Source organism: Bubalus kerabau, chromosome 1 (genome assembly GCF_029407905.1).
Source record: "Bubalus kerabau isolate K-KA32 ecotype Philippines breed swamp buffalo chromosome 1, PCC_UOA_SB_1v2, whole genome shotgun sequence".
NCBI classification, from domain to species: domain Eukaryota; kingdom Metazoa; phylum Chordata; class Mammalia; order Artiodactyla; family Bovidae; genus Bubalus; species Bubalus kerabau.
This window is the reverse complement of record NC_073624.1, coordinates 39119455-39140978: the sequence shown is the minus strand read 5'-3', so window position 1 is coordinate 39140978 and position 21524 is coordinate 39119455. Positions and strand designations below refer to the sequence as shown.

At 39.1% G+C, this 21524-nt stretch overlaps 1 protein-coding gene across 2 annotated transcripts in view; it reads right to left on the bottom strand.

Moving 5' to 3' along the window:
* Nucleotides 1-14897: 14897 nt before the first annotated feature.
* The window catches only part of MED21 (mediator complex subunit 21), a 115233-nt gene continuing 108606 nt past the window's right edge, over nt 14898-21524 (bottom strand). For both annotated transcript variants that reach the window (XM_055572534.1, XM_055572526.1), the window contains 3 exons: nt 16575-16689; nt 15930-16030; nt 14898-15382 (listed from right to left, as the gene is read on the bottom strand). In XM_055572534.1, the coding sequence (XP_055428509.1) occupies nt 15206-15382; nt 15930-16030; nt 16575-16689 (393 nt within the window). In that variant the 3' untranslated portion in view covers nt 14898-15205. The remainder of the gene's footprint in view (nt 15383-15929; nt 16031-16574; nt 16690-21524) is intronic.

The window sequence follows — 21524 nt, the reverse complement described above, 5'->3', positions numbered from 1 at the left end:
TTCTGGTTAGACACAGAAAGATACAAACAGTATTTCCCTCCCAGCAAACATAAGATCTTTCATAACTACAGTATTCTGCCTGACGTTTCAATACTTTGGCCATCTGATGCCAAGAGCCAACTCATTGGAAAAGACCTTGATGCTGGGAAAGATTGAAGGCAGGAGGAGAAAGGGACGACAAAGAATGAGATGGTTGGATGGTATCACCAATTCAATGGACATGAATTTGAGCAAGCTCCAGGAGATGGTAAAGAACAGGGAAGCCTGGCGTGCTGCAGTCCATGGTGTTGTAAAGAATTGGACGCCACTGAGTGACTGAACAACGAACAACATTCTGCTTGACATGGTTTAGGAAAGGCAAACATCCCAAATCATCTCTACCTTTCTTCTGTTTTCTAGTTGTTGATTTTTCTATACATAGGTACTTTGACTATTTACAATGAGTGAAAAAAAAATGGGAAGAAATTAAAAGTGGAGTTACAGTAAGATCTTCTATTTTCTTTAGTATGAATCATCATGTGTGCTTAAAGATCAGATTTATAAATAGGGATACCAAATTCCAAATCCTTGGTGAAGTTTACTAAGAGAAACTAACACTTCACAGATGAGCCAAATGCTCCTAAGTGTAAAAGTTTTGGTTCTCAAATATCTGAAGGAAAACCATACACATTTCATCACTGTAATAAGAGTCAACAAGTTGGAACCAGTTTTGCCCTTTAAAGCACTTCAAAGGAAAAGTGTACCTCAGCCACTCCTATTCTTTTTTTCTAGAAGGTAAATAAAAGTGACTAAAGCAATTGGTAATCCCAAGCCTGTATTTTTCCTATGTGGACAAAAAAGACCTCATAAGGATTTTGAGTTTCGTTATTCATAATGAGCCCCTCCTTTTATTCTTATAACATGCCAAGCTTGTTCCCAGTGCCTGAGCCCTGGTTCAGTTGGTTTTTTTTAATGATCAAAGTCTCAGCTCAAATTTCCACCCCCACAGATAGGTCTTCCCAGACAACTACACCTGACTTCCCCATCACACCCCAGCATCTCTCCCATCAGCCTGTATCCATCACCCTGTTTTATTGTCCTCTTAGCTCCTACTTACACTATCTGAAATGACCATTCTGTTGTATTTGCTTATTTGTTAATTGCTCATCTCCTCACTCCAGTATGTGATCTCTTTAAAAGTAAAGACCTGGTCTGGCTCACTCATTGCCGTATCCCAGAGCAGTCCCTGCACACATTGGGGATGCTACCAATATTTGCATCATGAATGAAAAAGTAGCTGACCTCTCCTATTATACTCAGCTGTTTAGGCCACTCTGCTGAACTCTCTACCATGCTAAGACAGTCCCTGCTGTTCAGAATTTTGAGAAACTACCACATCTGGTGTGACCCAATTATCCTAAATATAAAGTTTGGGTCCATAAACAGCTACTGATAGAGATGGATCTTAGTACCATGTGAAAGTAATAAAACAATATATTTTTTGTTGTTCATTTGCTAAGTCGTATCTGACTCGTGGATGCGATGGTCCCTTGGGTCACAAAAGAGTCAGATATGACTTAGTGACTAAACCACCACCACCATAGACTGTAGCCCCCCAGCCTCCTCTATCCATGGGATTTCCCAGGCAAGAATACTGGAGTGGGTTTTCATTTCCTACTTCCAGGGATCTTCCCAACCCAGGGATCAAACTCACAGATCCTACATTGACAGGTGGATTCTTTACCTCTGAGATACCAGGGAAGCCCGAAAACAATAGTAAACAGAAAATTAAATAAATCCAATAATTAATGTATGTTTGTTCACAAAGCTTCAAAGTTCAAATTTATATGCTTATCTAGATTCCATAAATTCTCTGCATTTATTAAATAAGGTATAAGATTATGTAAGAGTTCAAGCTTTTATGAGTCTTTTTCCTATACTTACAAGATTCAGGATGGAGTATTAGGAAGTGCCCTGAGTTTGGAATCAGAGGGCCATGGGCTCTGGGTCAATGGACAGTTAACTGCTGACCCTCAGTATTTCCTTAGAAGTCGTGATTTCTACCTCACAGTAATCACAGAGCTGTGGGAGGTTCAAGAAATAAAAGAAAACCAATTATAAATAATGTTTATTGGTTACTTCATATCAGATCAAATACTTGACATTTATTATTCATATCAACAACATAATCCTATGAGGTTGGTCATTATATTTCTTATTTTAGGGATTTGATATCTGAGTGGTGATATTACTTAACCAAGGTCACGTGACTTGTAAGTGGTACGGCCAGGGCTCAAACCTGGAGCCTATATACTAAACTGTTACATCTTATGGCTTCTACAAAGAAAAGAGTTGTTCCACAGCTGATGTATCAATAATCTTTCAAGAAATTCTTGCAACAGTAATCGGGAGACTGCAAAGTAAGATCCTATTTTCCTAAGCTCAGCTTACATCTATTGACCCTGAAGCCGACGCTTCTGGTATTCTCAGTAGCTGCATCTAATTTCTAGCAAAATCAAGGGAGTAAACTTTGATTTGGAGTCACCATATAAGTCCTGGATTCTGCATAGCATGCTTTATTGGCAACTATTCCTTTGTTTTGATTTAGCAAAACCAAAAAAAAAGAAAGAAAAAAAGGCTGACATTGAACTTGCAATCTGAAAAAGCCTCTCTGAATTCCTATGTATCAACCATTGTTAGAAAGAACAAGTATAAATCAAGGGAATTAAGTTTAATCCCTCTAATAAATAAAGAGAGCCCCAGCCAGGGTTAGGGGGAAATCTATTCCAGCAGCACTCTCAGGAAAGATAGAGATTTACTGTACTGTTTGGTGTTATTTGCTGAAGCATTTAGAATAAGCCACCGTCTGAGAGAGTATACTACGTCAGGAAGGAGCTTAACTCTTCCAAAATTAAACTGCATATTCAATTGCTTATTGGATTTTTTTTTTCCTCCAAAAGCACCTGTGTTTAATAAGTAATTTCTTCACTGTGGGTTGAGAAAAATAATTTTAAGATCATAAGTATGACCCTGGTGTCTAAGGATTTTCTTAAATTTTAGCTCTCACAGAAGAAGAGTGTACTTTAAGTAGAGTTTTCCAATTTCCCCAATCTTGGGTCTGAGAAATAAACAAGATTAATATAAACAGTCTAGAATCAACTGACAAGAAAATGCTTCATTGTCATGCTCATCAGGGTCATGTGACTTATGATGTACCTCCAGAGTGTCAGAATTCTTCTTGCCATAATAAAACAACTAAAATAAAACACCAAGTTATACCAGACCTCAAACAAAGGGGAAAGAGTAAGAAGAAAAAAATGTAACCACTGATGGTTACATCTGCCACCTCATTTCTCTCTCCTAGACCCTTAAGCAATCTTAGCAATGTAAAAGTACATTGTCTTATTTTTCTTTTGAGGCAGCAGTTCTCAAACTTTAGTTTCAAGAACACTTTATACTCTTAAAAATTATCAAGAACTCTGAAGAATTTGGGGTTGGATGATATCTAATAAATGGGAAATTGTTAACATTCAGGCATACCTCAGGGATATTGTACCTCAGAGATATTGTGGATTCTGTTCCATCACAATAAAACTAATCTCACAATAAATCAAGTCACATGAATATTTTGGCTTCCCACTGCACATAAAAAGTTACGCTTACACTATATTGTAGTCGCATTTTGTCTAAAATATGTACGCACCTTCATTTAAAACTATGCTGTTGCTAAAAAATGCTAACTATCATGTGAGCCTTCAGTGAGTCGTAATCTTTTTGTTAGCGGAGGTTTTTGCATCGATGTTGATGGCTGCTGACTGATGGGGCAGCGTTTGCTGAAGGTTGGGGTGGCTGTGGCAATTTCTTAAAATAAGGCAATGAAGTTTTCTTTCACAAATATTTCTCTGTAGCATGCAGTGCTACTGAGATGACCTAATAATTAAGTATAATTTAGTATAAGGGTTGCTTTATTATCACATAGGCGTTATGATCCCAAATTTTTTATTGGACACCCCATCCAAACAAATGTTGAGCTGATATTCCTGATATATTCATATTTATTTTTTATAAACTATATACATAATACTGTGCTAATATATTTCAGTTGTCATACTTCTAAAGACAGAAATTTTGAAAGGATTTAAAACTATTCTTACGACTTCCCTGGTGGTTCATTGGTTAAGAATCCGCCTTGAAATGCAGGGCACACAGGTTCAATCCCTGGTCAGGGAATTAAGATCCCACATGCTGTGGAAGAACTAAGAGCAATGAAGATCTGTCATGCCAAAACTCAGACTGACACAGCCAAATAAATATTTTTTAAACGAATTTAAAATTACTCTTTAATATTTTTATTTTATGTTTTATAAAACTTTTCTTGGACTTCACCAAAGAAATTTTCGTGAGAGAAACATAATTGAATAGCTTTGTTTCTATAATATTTGGTTTGGGACTACGGGATAAAGTGATATGAAATTCTGGTTTCAAGTTTAGTTTATTCTAATGTTTGGTAGTAATGGCTCTGACAGCTAAAAAAGATCTTGCAAAAAATTATGGATTCAAACTTAAAGGTTAGCTGCATTTACTAAATCAGTTCATCCACCTATTATAAAAGGTTTTTTTTTTTTTAGCATTTAAGTAGTAAATTTCCACCTTCCCAGATGTCAATACATTGTTCTTGCAAAGACTAAAACTTTTTCTATTTTCATATTTTAAATAAATTCTTTCAAAACTAATGTTTGGAAAATTTTTAAAATAGATCAGATAGTTTTATTTTAGAGCTACTGTAAGTGTTTAGATAGGAGAGTTTTTATAGATGATGAAAATAATTTTTGGCCAAAAACACTGCATAATAACAAGGTCTACTGTCCAGATAACTATATTTAATATCCTGTGATAAACTGTAAGGAAAAGAATTTAAAAAGAAAAAAAGAATGTATATATGTGTATGACTGAATCACTTTGCTACACAGCAGTAATTAACACAACATTGTAAATCAGCTATGTGTGTCTGCCAAGTCACTTCAGTCATGTCCAACTCTTTGCAACCCTATGGACTATAACCTGCCAGCTCCTCGCTCCATGAGATTCATCAGGCAAGAATACTGGAGTGGGTTGCCATGCCCTCCTCCAGGGAATCTTCCCAACCCAGGGATCAAACCTGGGTCAATCTTCAACAAAAAATAAAAACAAAACAGGAAAATGTATCCAGGAGAATGATGCTAGACTACTGTGCCTGTATAGTCATTTACATAATGACTATATGTAATAACCTCCATAATAACCCCATGAGGTAATTAGTAATATTATTGCTATTTTTCAGCTCTGCATGGACATAGGTAACCTGCCCAAGGTCATACAACTAATAAGTGGCAGTGCAAGCAGGGTGGTGCATGCACCTATACTACACTTTTTATTTTGTCTCTCCTGCCTTCAGCCAGGAAGTAGCAGGTCTCTGCTGTGTGACCTGTCCAATGAACGTGGACATAAAAGATAATTCACCATGCAGAAGAAGTGCTCAAGGAACTTCCTCTGTGGTCATCACTAGGACTTAACAACTTCTCTATGAAGAGCCATGTTATGTCCCTCTCCTTTTCAGACAAGAGTAGACATTTGGTCACTGTTGTCAATTTTCAGTCCCTAAGTCGTGTCTGACCCTGCAACTCCATGAACCACAGCACAGGCTTCCCTGTCCTTCACAATCTCTCGGAGCTTGCTAAAACTCATGTCCATTGAGTCAGTGATACCATCCAACCATCTCATCCTCTGCCGTACTCGTCTCCTTCTGCCCTCAATCTTTCCCAGCATCAGGGTCTTTTCCAATGAGTCAACTCTTCGCATCAGATGGCCAAAGTATTAGAGCTTCGGCTTCAGCATCAATCCTTCTGATGAATATTCAGGGTTGATTTCCTTTATGATTGATTGGATGGATCCCCTTGCTGTCCAAGGGACTCTCAAGATCTCCTCCAGCACCACAATTCAAAAGTATCAATTCTTCTTTATGGTCCAATTCTCACATCTGTACATGATTACTGGAAAAACCATAGATTTGACCATAAAACCTTTGTTGGCAAAGTGATGTTGTCTCTGCTTTTTAATATGCTGTCCTGGTCATAGATTCAAGTTGCTGGCTCCAGCAGGACACTAGTTCAAATCAGAATCACAACACCAGCTTTGAGTGGATTCCAGGGGACTTGTGATGTCTGCTACCAAGCCAGCTAGTCCTCAGAGAGGGCAGTGGCACCCCACTCCAGTACTCTTGCCTGGAAAGTCCCATGGACGGAGGAGCCTGGTAGGCTGCAGTCCATGGGGTCGCTAAGAGTCAGGCACGACTAAGCGACTTCACTTTCACTTTTCACTTTCATGAATTGGAGAAGGAAATGGCAACCCACTCCAGTATTCTTGCCTGGAGAATCCCAGGGACAGAGGGGCCTAGTGGGCTGCCGTCTATGGGGTCGCACAGAGTCGGACACGACTGAAGCGACTTAGCAGCAGCAGCAGCAGCAGCAGTCCTCAGGTTCCCTTCTAGGACACATAAGCTTCCCGAATAGAACCAAAGTTCAGGGTCAAACTGCCCTCTTGTGGTAAAAGATTGTTGCCTGTTTGGTCTCAGAAGACCCAATCTGCATCATTAAGGCATCAGTGCCTTGAGGGAGTTTCTTTCCCTCCATCTAAGGCCTTTCTCAGGCAATCAGAAGAAAAAAAAAAAAAATGCAACCCTCCATAGGCAGGGGCAAGGATGAAGAGACAGTACACAGTGGTAAGCAGTTCACCTTTCTAAATTCCACTTAGTGTTGAACTTTTGAGGAGTTCAGGAGACAGTGAGAGTCAGTCTTGTGGAAACACATCAAAATGCCTTTTCCAACAATATCTGCAGTGGCTAATAGCAAGCCAGTTCTGCTGAATGGTTCTATGAAGACCTACAAAACCTTCTAGAACTTACACCCAAAAAAGACGTCCTCTTCATTATAGCGGACTGGAATGCAAAAGTAGGACGTCAAGAGACACGTGGAATAACAGGCAAATTTGGCCTTGAGTACAAAACAAAGCGGGTCAAAGGCTAACAAGAGTTTTGCTAAGAGAATGCACTGGTCATAGGGAACACCTTCTTCCAACAACACAAGAGAAGACTCTACACATGGACATCACCAGATGGTCAGTATCGAAATCAGATTGATTATATTCTTTGAAGCCAAAGACGGAGAAGCTCTATACAGTCAGCAAAAACAAGACCGGGAGCTGACTGTGGCTCAGATCATGAACTCCTTATTGCCAAATTCAGACTTAAATTGAAGAAAGTAGGGAAAACCACTAGACCATTCAGGTATGACCTACACCAAATCCCTTATACAGTGGAAATGACAAATAGGTTTAAGGGACTAGATCTGAGAGAGTACCTGAAGACTATGGACAGAGGTTCATGACATTGTACAGGATGCAGTGATCAAGACCAGCCCCAAGAAAAACTAATGCAAAAAGGCAAAATGGTTGTCTGAGGAGGCCTTACAAATAGCTGAGAAAAGAAGAGAAGCTAAAGGCAAAGGAGAAAAGGAAAGATAATACCTATTTGAACGCAGAGTTCCAAAGAATAGCAAGGAGAGATAAGAAAGCCTTCCTCCGCGATCAATGCAAAGAAGCAGAGGAAAACAATAGAATGGGAAAGACTAGAGATCTCTTCAAAAATTAGAGATACCAAGGGAACATTTTGTGCAAAGATAGGCACAATAATAGACAGAAATGGTATCGACCTATAGAAGCAGAAGATATTAAGAAGAGGTGGCAAGAATACACAGAAGAACTATACAAAAAAGATCTTCATGACCCAGATAACCATGATGGTATGATCACTCACCTAGAACCAGACACCCTGGAATGCAAAGTCAAGTGGGCAGTGGGCCTTAGGAAGCATCACTACAAAGTGTGTGCAAGTGATGGAATTCCAGTTGAGCTACTTCAAATCCTAAAAGATGATGCTGTGAAAGTGCTGCACTCAATATGCCAGCAAATCTGGAAAAGTCAGCAGTGGCCACAGGACTGGAAAAGATCAGTTTTCATTCCAATCCTAAAGAAAGGCAATGCCAAAGAATGCTCAAACTACCGCACAATTGCACTCATCTCACATGCTAGCAAAGTAATGCACAAAATTCTCCAAGAGAGGCTTCAATAGTACATGAACCGTGAACTTCCAGATGTTTAAGCTGGATTTAGAAAAGGCAGAGGACACAGAGATCAAATTGTCAACATCTGCTAGATCATAGAAAAAGTAAGAGAGTTCCAGAAAAAAATCTACTTCTGCTTTACTGACTATGCCAAAGCCTTTGAATGTGTGGATCACAACAAACTGTGGAAAATTCTTAGAGATGGGAATACCAGACCACCTGACCTGCCTTCTGTGAAATCTGTATGCAGATCAAGAAGCAACAGTCAGAACCGGACATGGAGCAACAGAGTGGTTCCAAATCAGGAAAGGAGTACATCAAGGCTGTATATTGTCACCCTGCTTAATAACATATGCAGAGTACATCATGTGAAATACCGGGCTGGATGAAGCACAAGCTGGAATCAAGACTGCCGGGAGAAATATCAAAAACCTCAGATATAAAGATGATACCACCCTTATGGCAGAAAGCGAAGAAGAACTAAAAAGCCTCTTGATGAAAATGAAAGAGGAGAGTGAAAAAGTTGGCTTAAAGCTCAACATTCAGAAAACTAAGATCAGGGCATCTGCTCACATCATTTCATGGCAAATAGATGGAAAACAATGGAAATAGTGACAGATTTCATTTTGGGGGACTCCAAAATCACTGCAGATGGTGACTGCAGCCATGAAATTAAAAGATGCTTGTTCCTTGGAAGAGAAGCTATGACCAACCTAGACAGCATATTAAAAAGCAGAGACATTACTTCATCAACAAAGGTCCAAAAAAAAACACAAAAAACCACAAAGGTCCATCTAGTCAAAGCTATGGTTTTTTCAGTAGTCATGTATGGATATGAGAGTTGGACTGTGAAGAAAGCTGAGCACCAAAGAATTGATGCTTTTGAACTGTGGTGCTGGAGAAGACTCTTGAGAGTCCCTTGGACTGCAAGGAGATCCAACCAGTCCATCCTAAAGGAAATCAGTCCTGAATATTCACTGGAAGGACTGATGTTGAAGCTGAAACTCCAGTTCTTTGGCTACCTGATGTGAAGAACTGTCTCACTGGAAAAGACCCTGATGTCGGGAAAGATTGAAGGTGGGAGGAGAAGGTGATGACAAAGGATGAGATGGTTGGATGGCATCACCGACGCAATGAACATGAGTTTGAGTAGGCTCTGGGAGTTGGTGATGGGCAGAGAATCCTTGCATGCTGCAGTCCATGGGGTTGCAAAGAGTCGGACACAACTGAGAGACTGAACCGAACTCTGCTGAACTCAGTCACAAGTAAAACAATGTGTTATGCTGCTTAAAAAGGTGCCACCTTAAACCTTTTCATTGAAAACACAACCCTTAAATGTAGTTTACATAAAATGTTGAGTTGTATTAAATACATGCCTCTCTACTCAAGGAAAGAATATTATTACACTACATTAAAAGACCCTCTTTTAGCTTCTTTGATAGCACCAATTTCTTTCCATCAGAAAGGTAATCACTGCCTTGCATTTTCTTTGGAATCTCCTTGCTTTTCTTTAAGTTATATAAACATACATTTAGAAGCCTGCCTGAACATATGCACCTCTGGCCAAGAATACATGCAAGCCTAGGGATCATATACACAAATGTATGAAATTTATAAGTCAAGCTAGTAAAGTGTCAATGTAAAAAATAAGTTTTGTCCCCCTGCCCAGAAAAGTGAACCTTCCTGAAAACCTAGCCAGCTAGATTCAAATTTCTGATTATCAGTAAGGTTGAGCATTTTTGCACCTTTATTGGCCATTCTTCTGCTGTGAAAAGATTAAGTGTCTTGCAATTTTTTTAATGGGTTATTTTTTTTTTTGACTGATTCATAGATGGGTTTTATATATTTTAGATACTAACCCTTTGTCCAGTTACAAGTGTTGCAAATATCTGCTCTGCCCCAAGTTGAGCTTGTACTTTCATTCTTCTCAGAGTATTTTTATAAACACAAAGTCTAAATTTTTATGCATAAAATTAATGCTGCACTGTGCTCAGTTGTGTCCAACTCTTTCCTGTCCCATGGACTATAGCCTGCCAGGCTCCTCTGCCCATGGAATTTTCCAGGCAAGAATAGTGGAGTGGGCCTTTTCTAAATTAGTTAATATATATAAAGGTTTGAAGCAGTATGATACACATTGCTTACTGTAATTTTTATATTTTTATAATGTGAACTTTTTAGTTAAAAAAATCCTTTCCTGGCCTGAAGTTACACAGATATTTCCTTACAAATGTCTTTTTAAAGTTTTAGATATTTGCCCTTCACCTGCCAAGAATTTTTTCTTTTTCATAACAGCTTTATTGAGAAAAATTAGCATAAGTCACCCTTTTACAATATATCATTGTTTTTTATTAAATTCACATTTGTGCAAGAGTCACCACTATCTAACTCCAGAAAATTTTCATCACCCCAAAAAGAAACCCCAGAGGTACTTTATATTATGACTTTAATATATAGCATGTATATAATCAATATTCTAGCACAATTTCTATTCTTTCCCCAGTGATTTGCAACCTCATCTCTGTCACAAGTCAAGTTTTCATATCTGTGAGGATCTGTTAGAGCTCTTCCATTGGTCTATTTATCTATCCTTGCACTAACAAATACTGCCTTAATCAGTAAATACTATTAAAGCAAGCTGTCATTGTTATTTTTTCATGAGAATATTAAATTCTACTGACATTTTCTACTTCCATGTAAATTTTAGAAATAACTTGTCAACTTCCACAAGAATTTCAGTTGGAAGCTTAAAATTCTGTTAATTTATGAGGAAGATTGATATAATATTGACTCCTATTTCATAGATATTATTCTCCATTTATTCCAGCTCTAAAAATGCTTGAAAATAGTTTTACAATTTTTCAATTTTTGTTCTATTTCTCCTTAATGTTTTACATTTTTACTGTAAACCTGAAAGGTTTTTTTGCTATTGAAAATGTTTTTTTCAAAAGCTTTTTTTCCTACAATTTGTTGCCAATGCAGTGTACATTGTTTTTATGTCTAACATGCAAAACCTCCTGAAGTCTACCTATGGAATCTTTTCTCACTAAGCAATTATTTCATCTTTAAATAATAAGAAATTTTGTTCCTATTTTATAATTTTTCTTTTTAAAGCTTAAAATGTGTTGGTTATTACTGTCAGCATAAAATGAATAGATGTGGTTAACAGCAGGCATCCTTGTCTTGTTCCCAAACTTAAAGGGAATGCATTTGATATTTCAATGTTTGCTGTATTTTGTAAATCACTTGCCACATTAAAAATTTTTTTGTCTCTCCTGCTATTTTTTTCATAAATGATGTTGAATTTTATCAAATGTTTTTCCTGCCCCAAGTTAAATGATCATGATTTTGATTTTAATCTGTCAATGTGACAAATTACATTACTATTTTAAATCAAAGATCCCATGAATTCTGACACATACCATGACTTTATGCTCCATTAAAGAATGAAACAACAGCTCCCCACTGAATATTCCAATTTAAGATACAGTTAAGAAAATATAGGCATTTTAGAATTGACAAGATACAAAGTAAATCATGAAGAAAAACTCCCCTGCACTGAGATTAGACACAGATTGTGATGCACACAATTTTTTCTTCTTTAGCACTTGACATTATTTAAGTCATCTCTCTTTTTTCCTTAATCAAACTCACCTAGGTTGTTCATTACCTTAGTCTTTTTGAATCCCAACTTTGGGCTTTTCTTCTTCTCTCAAGGTATAGTTGCCTTCTTAGTTTTCTGTTATGATTTAGTATTTCCTTCTTTCAGTTCAAAGTTTAGCTGATTAATTTTCAGCTCCCTTTTTTCTAATATAAGCAAGGAATACAATACTGTACCTCCTAAATGCTGTCTTAGCGAATGCAACAAGTTTCTATATGTAGTTTGGTTGTATTTAGTTCTGAATTATGTTCTAACCTCCACTTTCATTTCCTCTGATCTCCAAGTTGTCTCTTAGTGTTAGTTTTTTAGCATTCATCTTAATTTTATCCTGAACATGCACACAAGATGTTCTGAATCAGACCGATTTATTACTTGAAGTAAATGTCTCCACACCCTTTACCCCAGACTTAAACCTGGGGCTATGTGTTAAAGAGTCATGGGATTTTTTTTCCTACACAGTGAGTGGTGTTAAAACAAATTCAGACTTAAGTATAAGACTTTGGGACACCAGAGGAACTACTGCAAACAGGGGCAAGGAGGCTACAGCAACAGGATTCGAAGATCGGTTGGAGAACCCTGTTGCTATAGCCTCCTCGCCCATTTGCAATAGTTCCTCTGGTGTCCCAAAGTCTTGTACTTAAGTCTGCAAGCTGCTGAAAACAGATCGTGTATGCATGCTCAGTCATGTCTGACTCTTTGCAATCTCAAGGACTGTAGGCCACCAGGCTCCTCTGTCCATGGGATTTCCCAGGCAAGAACACTAGAGTGGGTTTGCCATTTCCTCCTCCAGAGGATCTTCCCAACCCCGAGATTGAACCTATGCCTCCTGCATTCTTGAGCAGGTGGATTTTTTCCCACTGTGCCACCTGGAAAGCTCAAAGACAGATCAGATCCTTTTAATAGGAACAAGCAAGGCTAGAAAGATCTGGGTGTGAGGGAGGGAAAGGGAGCAGATGACAATGGGACAGTTGATCAGGGAATGTCTTTTCTGTGGTCCATTTTCAGGAGGCGTGGCTGAGGACAGTCTCTTCCACATTCCAGGGCTGGCTCAGGCCGAGGGTGGATTCCAGTTCAGGGGACTGTGGGGGACAGCCTAAAGTGTGATCAAGTCAAGTTAGAGGGCATTTTGTACAGAGTGGTCTTTGGGAACAACCAGTTCACCAATTCATGAGATAAAAAACAGGAATCTGGAGGGTCTAGGTCTGGCTGTGTCACAGGTAGTCAAAGGAGTCATCCACTCATCGTACCTTAGTCATATTGGAAAGGTGGTTCTCTGCAGGAAGCCATTTCCTGGAATACAGTAGGGGGATTTCTTCACTGTTCTGCCCATATATTTATTTCAGCTCTGAGGACCTCCTAATCCAATAGCCACAAAATGGTGCCTAAGAGAAGCTGCCGCAAACAATCTTTATGAATTATTTTATACAATCTCTATGCATATTTCAGAATATGTATTGTCCTCTTTCTTTAACACTTTAAACTGGGGGTGGAGGTGGGGGTTGGGAATGTCAATTTCAAATATAAGAAGTTTCTTTCAGGGAAGAGTAATATTTTAACAGTAGTCAGTCTACCATTTAAGGCTGTAACTTATTTCTCTCTTGGGGTTAACTGCATTGAGTATGCTCAGTCATTCAGCTGTGTCTGCTTCTCTGCAACCCCATGGACTATAGCCCACTAGGCTTCATTCCAGACAAGAATACTGGAGCAGATTGCCATTTCCAACTCCAGGGGATCTTTCTGACCCAAGGATCAAAACCAAGTATCTTGTGTTTCCTGTGTTGGCAGGCAGATTTTTTACCACTGCGCCCTGGGAAGCCCAAATTGTTTTGAATAGGGTTCATTATTTTGAAGGCGACTTTCTTTTGTGAGCTCCTTTACATGCTTTATTCTCGTGTTTAAAAATAAAATGAACTTTAAGTGATGTCAGAAAGAATAAGCTTAACATTTAAAATTATTTGTTAGTATGGATAACATTTAACAATTTAAAAAGTTAATGATTCTCTAAGTTCTCTTACTGGAGCTAAAATGTACTCTCTAAGCAGTATTTTTCAAAAACTGTAGAAGTGCTTGATTATGATGGAATTCAAGGAGACCCGAGAGTTGGATGCATAAGCATACTTGAAAAAGCAGATACAATGTCAGCAATAACAAAGGGCTGGACTTCGCTGGTGGCTCAGTGGTAAACAATCTGCCTGCCAACGCAGGAGACATGGCTGCCACCCCTGGTCCAGGAGGATCCCATATGCCTTGGAGCAACTACGCCGTGGGTAACAACTACTGAGCCTGTGCTCTAGAGCCCAGGAGCTGCAATTACTGAAGCCCAAGTGCCCTAGATCACATGCTCTTCAACAAGAGAAGCCACTGCGTTAAGAAGCCCGTGCACCACAACTAAAGAGTAGCCTCCACCCAACACAACTAGAGAAAAGCCCATGCAACAACAAAGACCCAGCACAGGCAAACATAAATAAATAAAAATTCTTAAAAAGGGCCAATGGAGACAATGATATTGAAGGAGTAATAACTGAGGTAGTGGAAGCATGCTCTGGTCAAATAGAATGCAGCAATAAAGGCTGAGAGGTTTACAAGATCAGAAAACAAACTTTGGATAAATAAAAAGAATGAGAAGGAATCTATGACTCAGGAAACATACTTCACTATAGTTCACTATGCAAATTAAGGAGAAAAACGGGGCGGGGCGGGGGGGGGAACAGGCAAAGAGATAAGAGGGAAAAAGTTGAGAATGAAGAAAATTCTTCTCATAATAGCATAAGAATTACACAGAGACAATTTCTTATTAGAAACAAATGTGGAGATGAACTAGAATGGGTTTGAGGTTCTAGGAAAAGAGGAAAAAGCCTCCAAAAGTGACCTAATATCTCATCCAACCATATTAACTCTTTGTTTCTTAAAAAGCAACATGGTTTCAGAGTCATTTCTTGCTCAAATTCCAAATTTATACCATGTCGCCATTAAAGAGGTAGAGGGATGTCAACCTAAATTCAAAAGTCCATGCTCTCTGAGTTTACCACCTCTTGAGGGATGTTTTGATTTGTAAAGACTGCAGAAACATGACAAAAATAAAGAGAGATTATGTCACAACAGAATTTTATAGTACAGCTGTTTATTAATTATATTATGAACATTAATGCAACACTGGCCTCAATAATTTCACTCAGATAATAAAAAATAGTGGTATAGTGACAGTTTTTTAAAGCTGGTTCATTCATGATTTTACAAGCTTATTTATTAAGAGTGAAAACAGAAGACTATTTAAAATAGCTGAAAAGATAACATGTGTCATAGTGCTCAATGTTTCTGGAACTGCTGGTAAGACTTACACCTAAATCTGAGGCAGAATTCTTACTGGCATTGCAACAGTCCTTTCCTCACCCGCAGTACGTGTTCACTGGTGCTATGAGTCTGGAAGAGACTGGCTATGGGTGCCGCTTCTCGTCTTCAGCTGGGACTGTGCAATATCAGCAAGTGCGCTCTGTATCTTTTCCAGAAGCATGTCCCCTCGGTAGACAACATCCTCCAGACTGGTAGCAGCCTCGTGGTTTTCCTCTTCCAGCTTATATAAGCTAGCAGCCTTTGTGAGAAAACACAAATTTAAGAATAGTTTGAGAAATGAAAAACTTGGGAGACTGATACAAGTTGAGGAGGAAAGAAATTGCAATGAAAGCATTTCCTTTTAAATCTGATAACTATGCGACCACTGTGGTAAGATTTTTTTGCGAGTGGCAGAAATCCTAAGATCAGATATTACTTGAGAGTCTTCCCTGTATGAATTATTTAAAAGATGACTTTTCAATTAGAGATCTCGGGATGGCTACATGAGACTCCTTTCCACATTGCTTTCCGACACTGCTATTCTACTCCATATCCAGAATGGTCCCTCTCTTGTCACTACTGGCAAGGAAAAGAATCCAACTGAGGAAAATGGCAAGTTTCTTGTAAGTCAAAACTGGACAACTATATATTTTCAGCACAGTCTTAAATAGGCTGCAGTAATTTACAATAAAACTCCCATTTTAAAATTTAGAGTAACTTTTAATATTGTAATAAAAGGTACTAAATCTATTTCCTTGAATTCAGAATTCTATTCGTAAAATTCTCAAAGGAAAAGAGATTTTTACCTGTAAAGCAGCTGTAGATTCTTCACTGGGTAAGGAATCTATCAGAACATCAATGTCTTTTGCTGTTCGTGCAATCAGCGCTGCAAACAGCTGGGCATATTCTAGAAAAAGATAGCACGCATTGAGGATATTAGAGAATCTCAAGTTTTCAGAAAAAGAAATTAAAGTTTAATGAAACCTTGGAAACTTCATTACTTTTTCTGTATTAGGCTTCTAATGATAAAAGTATAATTTTAACACATCAATTCTATGTCTGAGAATTAGCTTTAATGTTAACTCAAATTAGAACTTAAGCATAATGTATTATCATTTCATTATTAGGGCAATATGGTGGTCCCTTGAATAAAGGAATTTGTAAATTGGATGCCATTTTTATTAAGGTCCCACAAGTAAAAATTCAACTAAATTCACACAATTCTCCTTTAGAGGAGTAAAAAAATCTGTTATTTCACATGAAAAGAATTACAAGTTGTTATGTAAATTTACTGTAATGAATTCATTACTTTTATGACAAATTTTTAATATTCTCAAACAATAAAATTTTTAGAAAGCCATAAGTAAATTGAATCTTTCAATAAATCTGATTCTAAGGTATTACAGGTAATGTGAGAGTCAAACTAAGAGAAGCCAAGAAAATCTATTTACCTTCCGTAGGGTTAGCCGGCTGATCTTTGTTAATGGCTGTCTGAATATTACTAAAGGAGGCAGGAGGGCCACACTGCTGCAGCACTCCAATGGCATTACAAAACTGATCTGCAAGCTGGAGGCAAAGGAAACGTGGCCAAGTTAGAATGGATTTATCCTCCTTAAGGATTTTATTGGTAACAGCGGCAGCAATGTTTCTATAGTGTTCTCTGAGCAAAAATAAATAAATAAAACAGAAAGGAGTCATTCTGGATAACAGAAACCAGTTACTAACAATGATTAAACGTTTTTTTTTTTTTTAATTAAAAAAAATTTTTTATTTTGTACTGGGGTATAGCTGATTCATAAACATTTTAATCATGCAAAGAAACTAAATTCTCAGTGGCTCAGTCATGTCCAACTCTTTGCAAACCCATGGCTCCTTTGTCCATGGGCTTTTCTCAGGCAGTAATACTGGAGTTGGTTGCCATTTCCTCCTCCCGGGGATCTTCCCTATCCTGGGATGGAACCCCAGTCTTCTGTGTCTCTTGCACTGGCAAGCAGATTCTTTACCGCTGTGCAACCTGGGAAGCCCTAAAGAAACTATGTTTGGTATCAATTTAGTTTAGACAATTAAAAAGAAAAAATAATCTTTCTTTTCTTCCCAAGGTAACAGAATGATAAAAGAAATATATGCCAGTACTTTCTGCAAGCACAAGTAAATACTTTGGGGGAGCCGTGGTGGCAAAGAGCACATCTGACACCGACTCGATGGACATGGGTTTGGGTGACTCCAGGAGGTGGTGATGGACGGGGAGGCCTGGAGTGCTGCGGTTCATGGGGTCGCCAAGAGTCAGACACAACTGAGCGACTGAACTGAACTGACAGGCAAACATCTCAGAATGGCCCCAGGCTAAATTTTTAAATGTGACTCATATACAAAGTATATGACCCCTTTTCTGAAACCAGAGTAATTACAAGTAGAAAGAAACAGTGGTGGGAAAAGACTGCACCTTAAGTATGTCTGAAATGTTTTTCTCCAGGAATCAAAACTCCTAGTGCTCTAAAAGTATTTCTCAAGCAGTTCGAAGACTGAGAATACCAAGTCCTTACTTACTGAAACTGTGTCCCATAGGGTTAAACGGAAGCTGGCACCTTAAATGAAAGACTGGAGTATGTCTTACAGAATAGCAGGTAAGGAAACGGCTTGTGACAAAACCCTTTGTTTGTCTCTAATGATTATGTTTGCTTTAGCTTTCTTTCCCTAATTGCATACCTTCCAAGCTTCACATAGCCCACGTAATACAGCGCCAGACTTCTTACTACCCCCAACAGATAATGCTCCTGATGTGTGGGTCACTATAGTAAAAGGGACTTAAGCTGTTTTCCAAAAATTTGAAAAATTTGGTGTAAGGTCCTGCCCAGTTCTGACCAGTTAAGAACAGTTGGGAACAATGACCCCACCTGGGTGTCCTGCATTGCAGGCAAATTCTTTACCATCTGAGCTACTAGGGGAAGCCCCAAGAACTGCTCCTGTGCAGAATACTGATTACCTTCTCCCTACCTCCAATCCCCTTACCCCATGCCTGAGACCACCCTACTTCTTTATCCCATAAAATCTCAAGCGTCTTTATTTTCTGTTTGTTTCCCACCTCCACCCCTCACCCCCGGCCAAGAGGCATGTGGGATCTTAGTTCCCTGACCAGGGATCAAACCCATACGCCCTGCATTGGAAGTGCAGAATTTTAACCACGGGACCACCAGGCAAGTCCTCCAAATCTCAAGTCTCTCGCCTTCTGGGAAGCAATCTGAGATCTGCCCTCCTATCTTGTCACTCGGCTGCTTCCCGAATAAATAAACCCCTTCTCTGGCTGCAAAACGATAGTCTCAGCCTTTGGCCAGATGTGGATCCAGCAAACAAACTTAGCTTTGTTAACATTACCATCTCCAAACCTAAGACTCCTATCCTCCCCACCAACTTCTCTCCATAGTCCTGACCACTCAAACTGCAATTCCTTGTCTCCAATCAGTGAATCAGCGTTTCCACTAAGTTTCACTGCCATTATTTGAATGACAGAACTCAAAAGTCAACTATTTCCTTTAGTATCTAATTTGTATTGAGAATCTTCCAGTCAACCAGTCTACCTTCAGACTCTTAACTTTCATCTTCAAATCCTGCTAATGTTACTACAAATCCTTCCCTTTTCCTTCTACTATCACTGATGCTGTTAGTGCAACTAATTACTTTGCACAAGAACTGTTTACAGTAGCTCCTTATTATTTTCTAGGTTATTTTACTCTGCTCCAAAATTCTGAGCTCACCAAAGCATGGTTTTCAAGATAAATCTCCAAATCTTCAGGCTATTTCAAAGCTTTCAATAATTGAACTCAACCCTACTTGTTCATTATCTACTGCTGCTACTAAGTCGCTTCAGTCGCGTGTGACTGTGCGACCCCATAAACGGCAGCCCACCAGGCTCCGCTGTCCCTGGGATTCTCCAGGCAAGAACACTGGAGTGGGATGCCATTTCCTTCTCCAATGCATGAAAGTGAAAAGTGAGAATGAAGTCACTCAGTTGTGTCTGACACTTCACGACCCCATGGACTGTAGCCTACCAGGCTTCTCCGTCCATGGGATATTCCAGACAAGAGTACTGGAGTGGTCATTATCTATTACTCCTTTATATATGCCTGACTAGTGAAAATTCATTCCTGACTACACTGCTTTTGTTCACATTTTTGCAAAGGTATTGGGTGGCAGTAAGTGCTCTGAGCCCGTACAAATATAGATTCTGATTCTGGTAACTGGAGTTTGTTAACTGAGAACATTCTCACATTAGGTTAAATACAATGGCATATGAAGCTCTCAAAATCCATTTACTCAACAAATATTTATCATATAATTCTAGGGACTTCCCTGGTGGCTCAGTAGTAATGAATCCATCTGTCAATGCAGGGGACACAAGTTCAATCCCTGGTCTGAGAAGATTCCACATGCCACAGGGCAACTAAACTCCTGCACCAAAACTACTGAGCCAGCACTCTAGAGTCCCTGACCCGCAACTACTGGGAAGCCCACTTACCTGAACAGCAAGAGAAACCACTGCAATGAGAAGCCCGGGCACCATCCCACCCCCTCCCCACCCTCAGCCTCCACTCAGTGCATCAAGAGAAAGCCTGTGCACAGCGGTAACGACCTAGTGCAGCCATATGTAAATAAATAATAAATAAATCTTAAAGGAAAAAAAAAACTTTAAAAAAAATCAGCTCTATAAGAAGCACTGTGTATATAACTGTATAAACATTATAGTGATAAAGCAAACAAGACAGTTTGCTCTCATGCAGTTCTCAGAGGGTAAAATAACTTTATTTTAAAAATTTTACAAATAATTATGCTTCAGATAAATCCTAGTAAATTCCCTCTACTTTAGTTAATATCACTCAACAGTCCGCTTCAGCACTTACAGCCGAAAGTTCAGTTCAGTTGCTCAGTGGTATGCGATTCTTTTCAACCCCATGCACTGCAGCACACCAGGCCTCCCTGTTCATAACCAACTCCCGGAGTTTACTCAAACTCATGTTGGTGATGCCATCCAACAATCTCATCCTCTGTCATCCCCTTCTCCTCCCGCCTTCAATCTTGCTCAGCATCAGGGTCTTTTCTAGTGACTCAGTTCTTCACACCAGGTGGCCAAAGGATTGGAGCTTCAGCATCAGTCCTTCCAATGAATATTCAGGACTGATTTCCTTTAGGATGGACTGGTTGCATCTCCTTGCAGTTCAAGGGACTCTCAAGAGTCTTCTCCAACACCACAGTTCAAAAGCATCAATTCTTCAGCACTCAGCTTTATTTACAGTCCAACTGTCACATCCATACATGACTACTGGAAAAAAAAATGGTCCTTCACTAGACGGACCTTTATTGGCAAAGTAATGTCTCTGCTTTTTAATATGCTGTCTAGGTTGGTCATAGCTTTTCTTGAAAGGAGCAACCATCTTTTAATTTCATGGTTGCAATCACCATATGCAGTGCTTTTGGAGCTCAAGAAAATATTCTCTCACTGTTTCCCCTAAATGCCATTGTCTTAGTTTGTTGAATGTTAAGTTTTAAGCCAGCTTTTTCCTCTCCTCTTTCATTTTATCAAGAAGCTCTTTATTTTCTCTTCCTTTCTGCCATAAGGGTGGTGTCATCTGCATATCTGAGGTTATTGATAACCCAGCAATCTTGATTCCAGCTTGTGCTTCTTCCAGCCCAGTGTTTCTCATGATGTTCTCTGTATATGAGTTAAATAAACAGGGTGACAATATACAGCCTTGACGTACTCCTTTCCCGATTTGGAACCAGTCTGTTGTTCCATGTCCAGTTCTAACTGCTGCTTCTTGATAAGCACACAGATTTCTCAGGAGGTAGGTCAGGTTGTCTGGTATTCCCATCTCTTGAAGAATTTTCCAGTTTGCTGTGATCCACACAGTCAAAGGCTTTGGTGTAGTCAATAAAGTAGAAGTAGATGTTTTCCTGGAACTCTCTTGCTTTTTCAGTGATTCAGCGGATGTTGGCAATTTGATCTCGGGTTCCTCTGCCTTTTCTAAATCCAGCTTGAACATCTGGAAGTTCACTGCTCACGTACTACTGAAGCCTGACTTGGAGAATTCTGAACATTACTTTGCTAGCATGTGAGATGAGTGCTACTGTGCAGTAGTTTGAACATTCTTTGGCATTGCCTTTCTTTGGGTTTGGAATGAAAACTGACCTTTCCTAGTCCTGTGGCCACTGCTGAGTTTTCTAAATTTGCTGGCATATTGAGTGCAGCACTTGCACAGCATCATCTTTTAGGATTTCAAATAGCTCAACTGGAATTCTATCACCTCCACTAGCTTTTTTTGTAGTGATGCTTCCCAAGGCCCACTTGACTTTGCATTCCAGGATGTCTGGCTCTAGGTGAGTGATCACACCATCATGATTATCTGGGT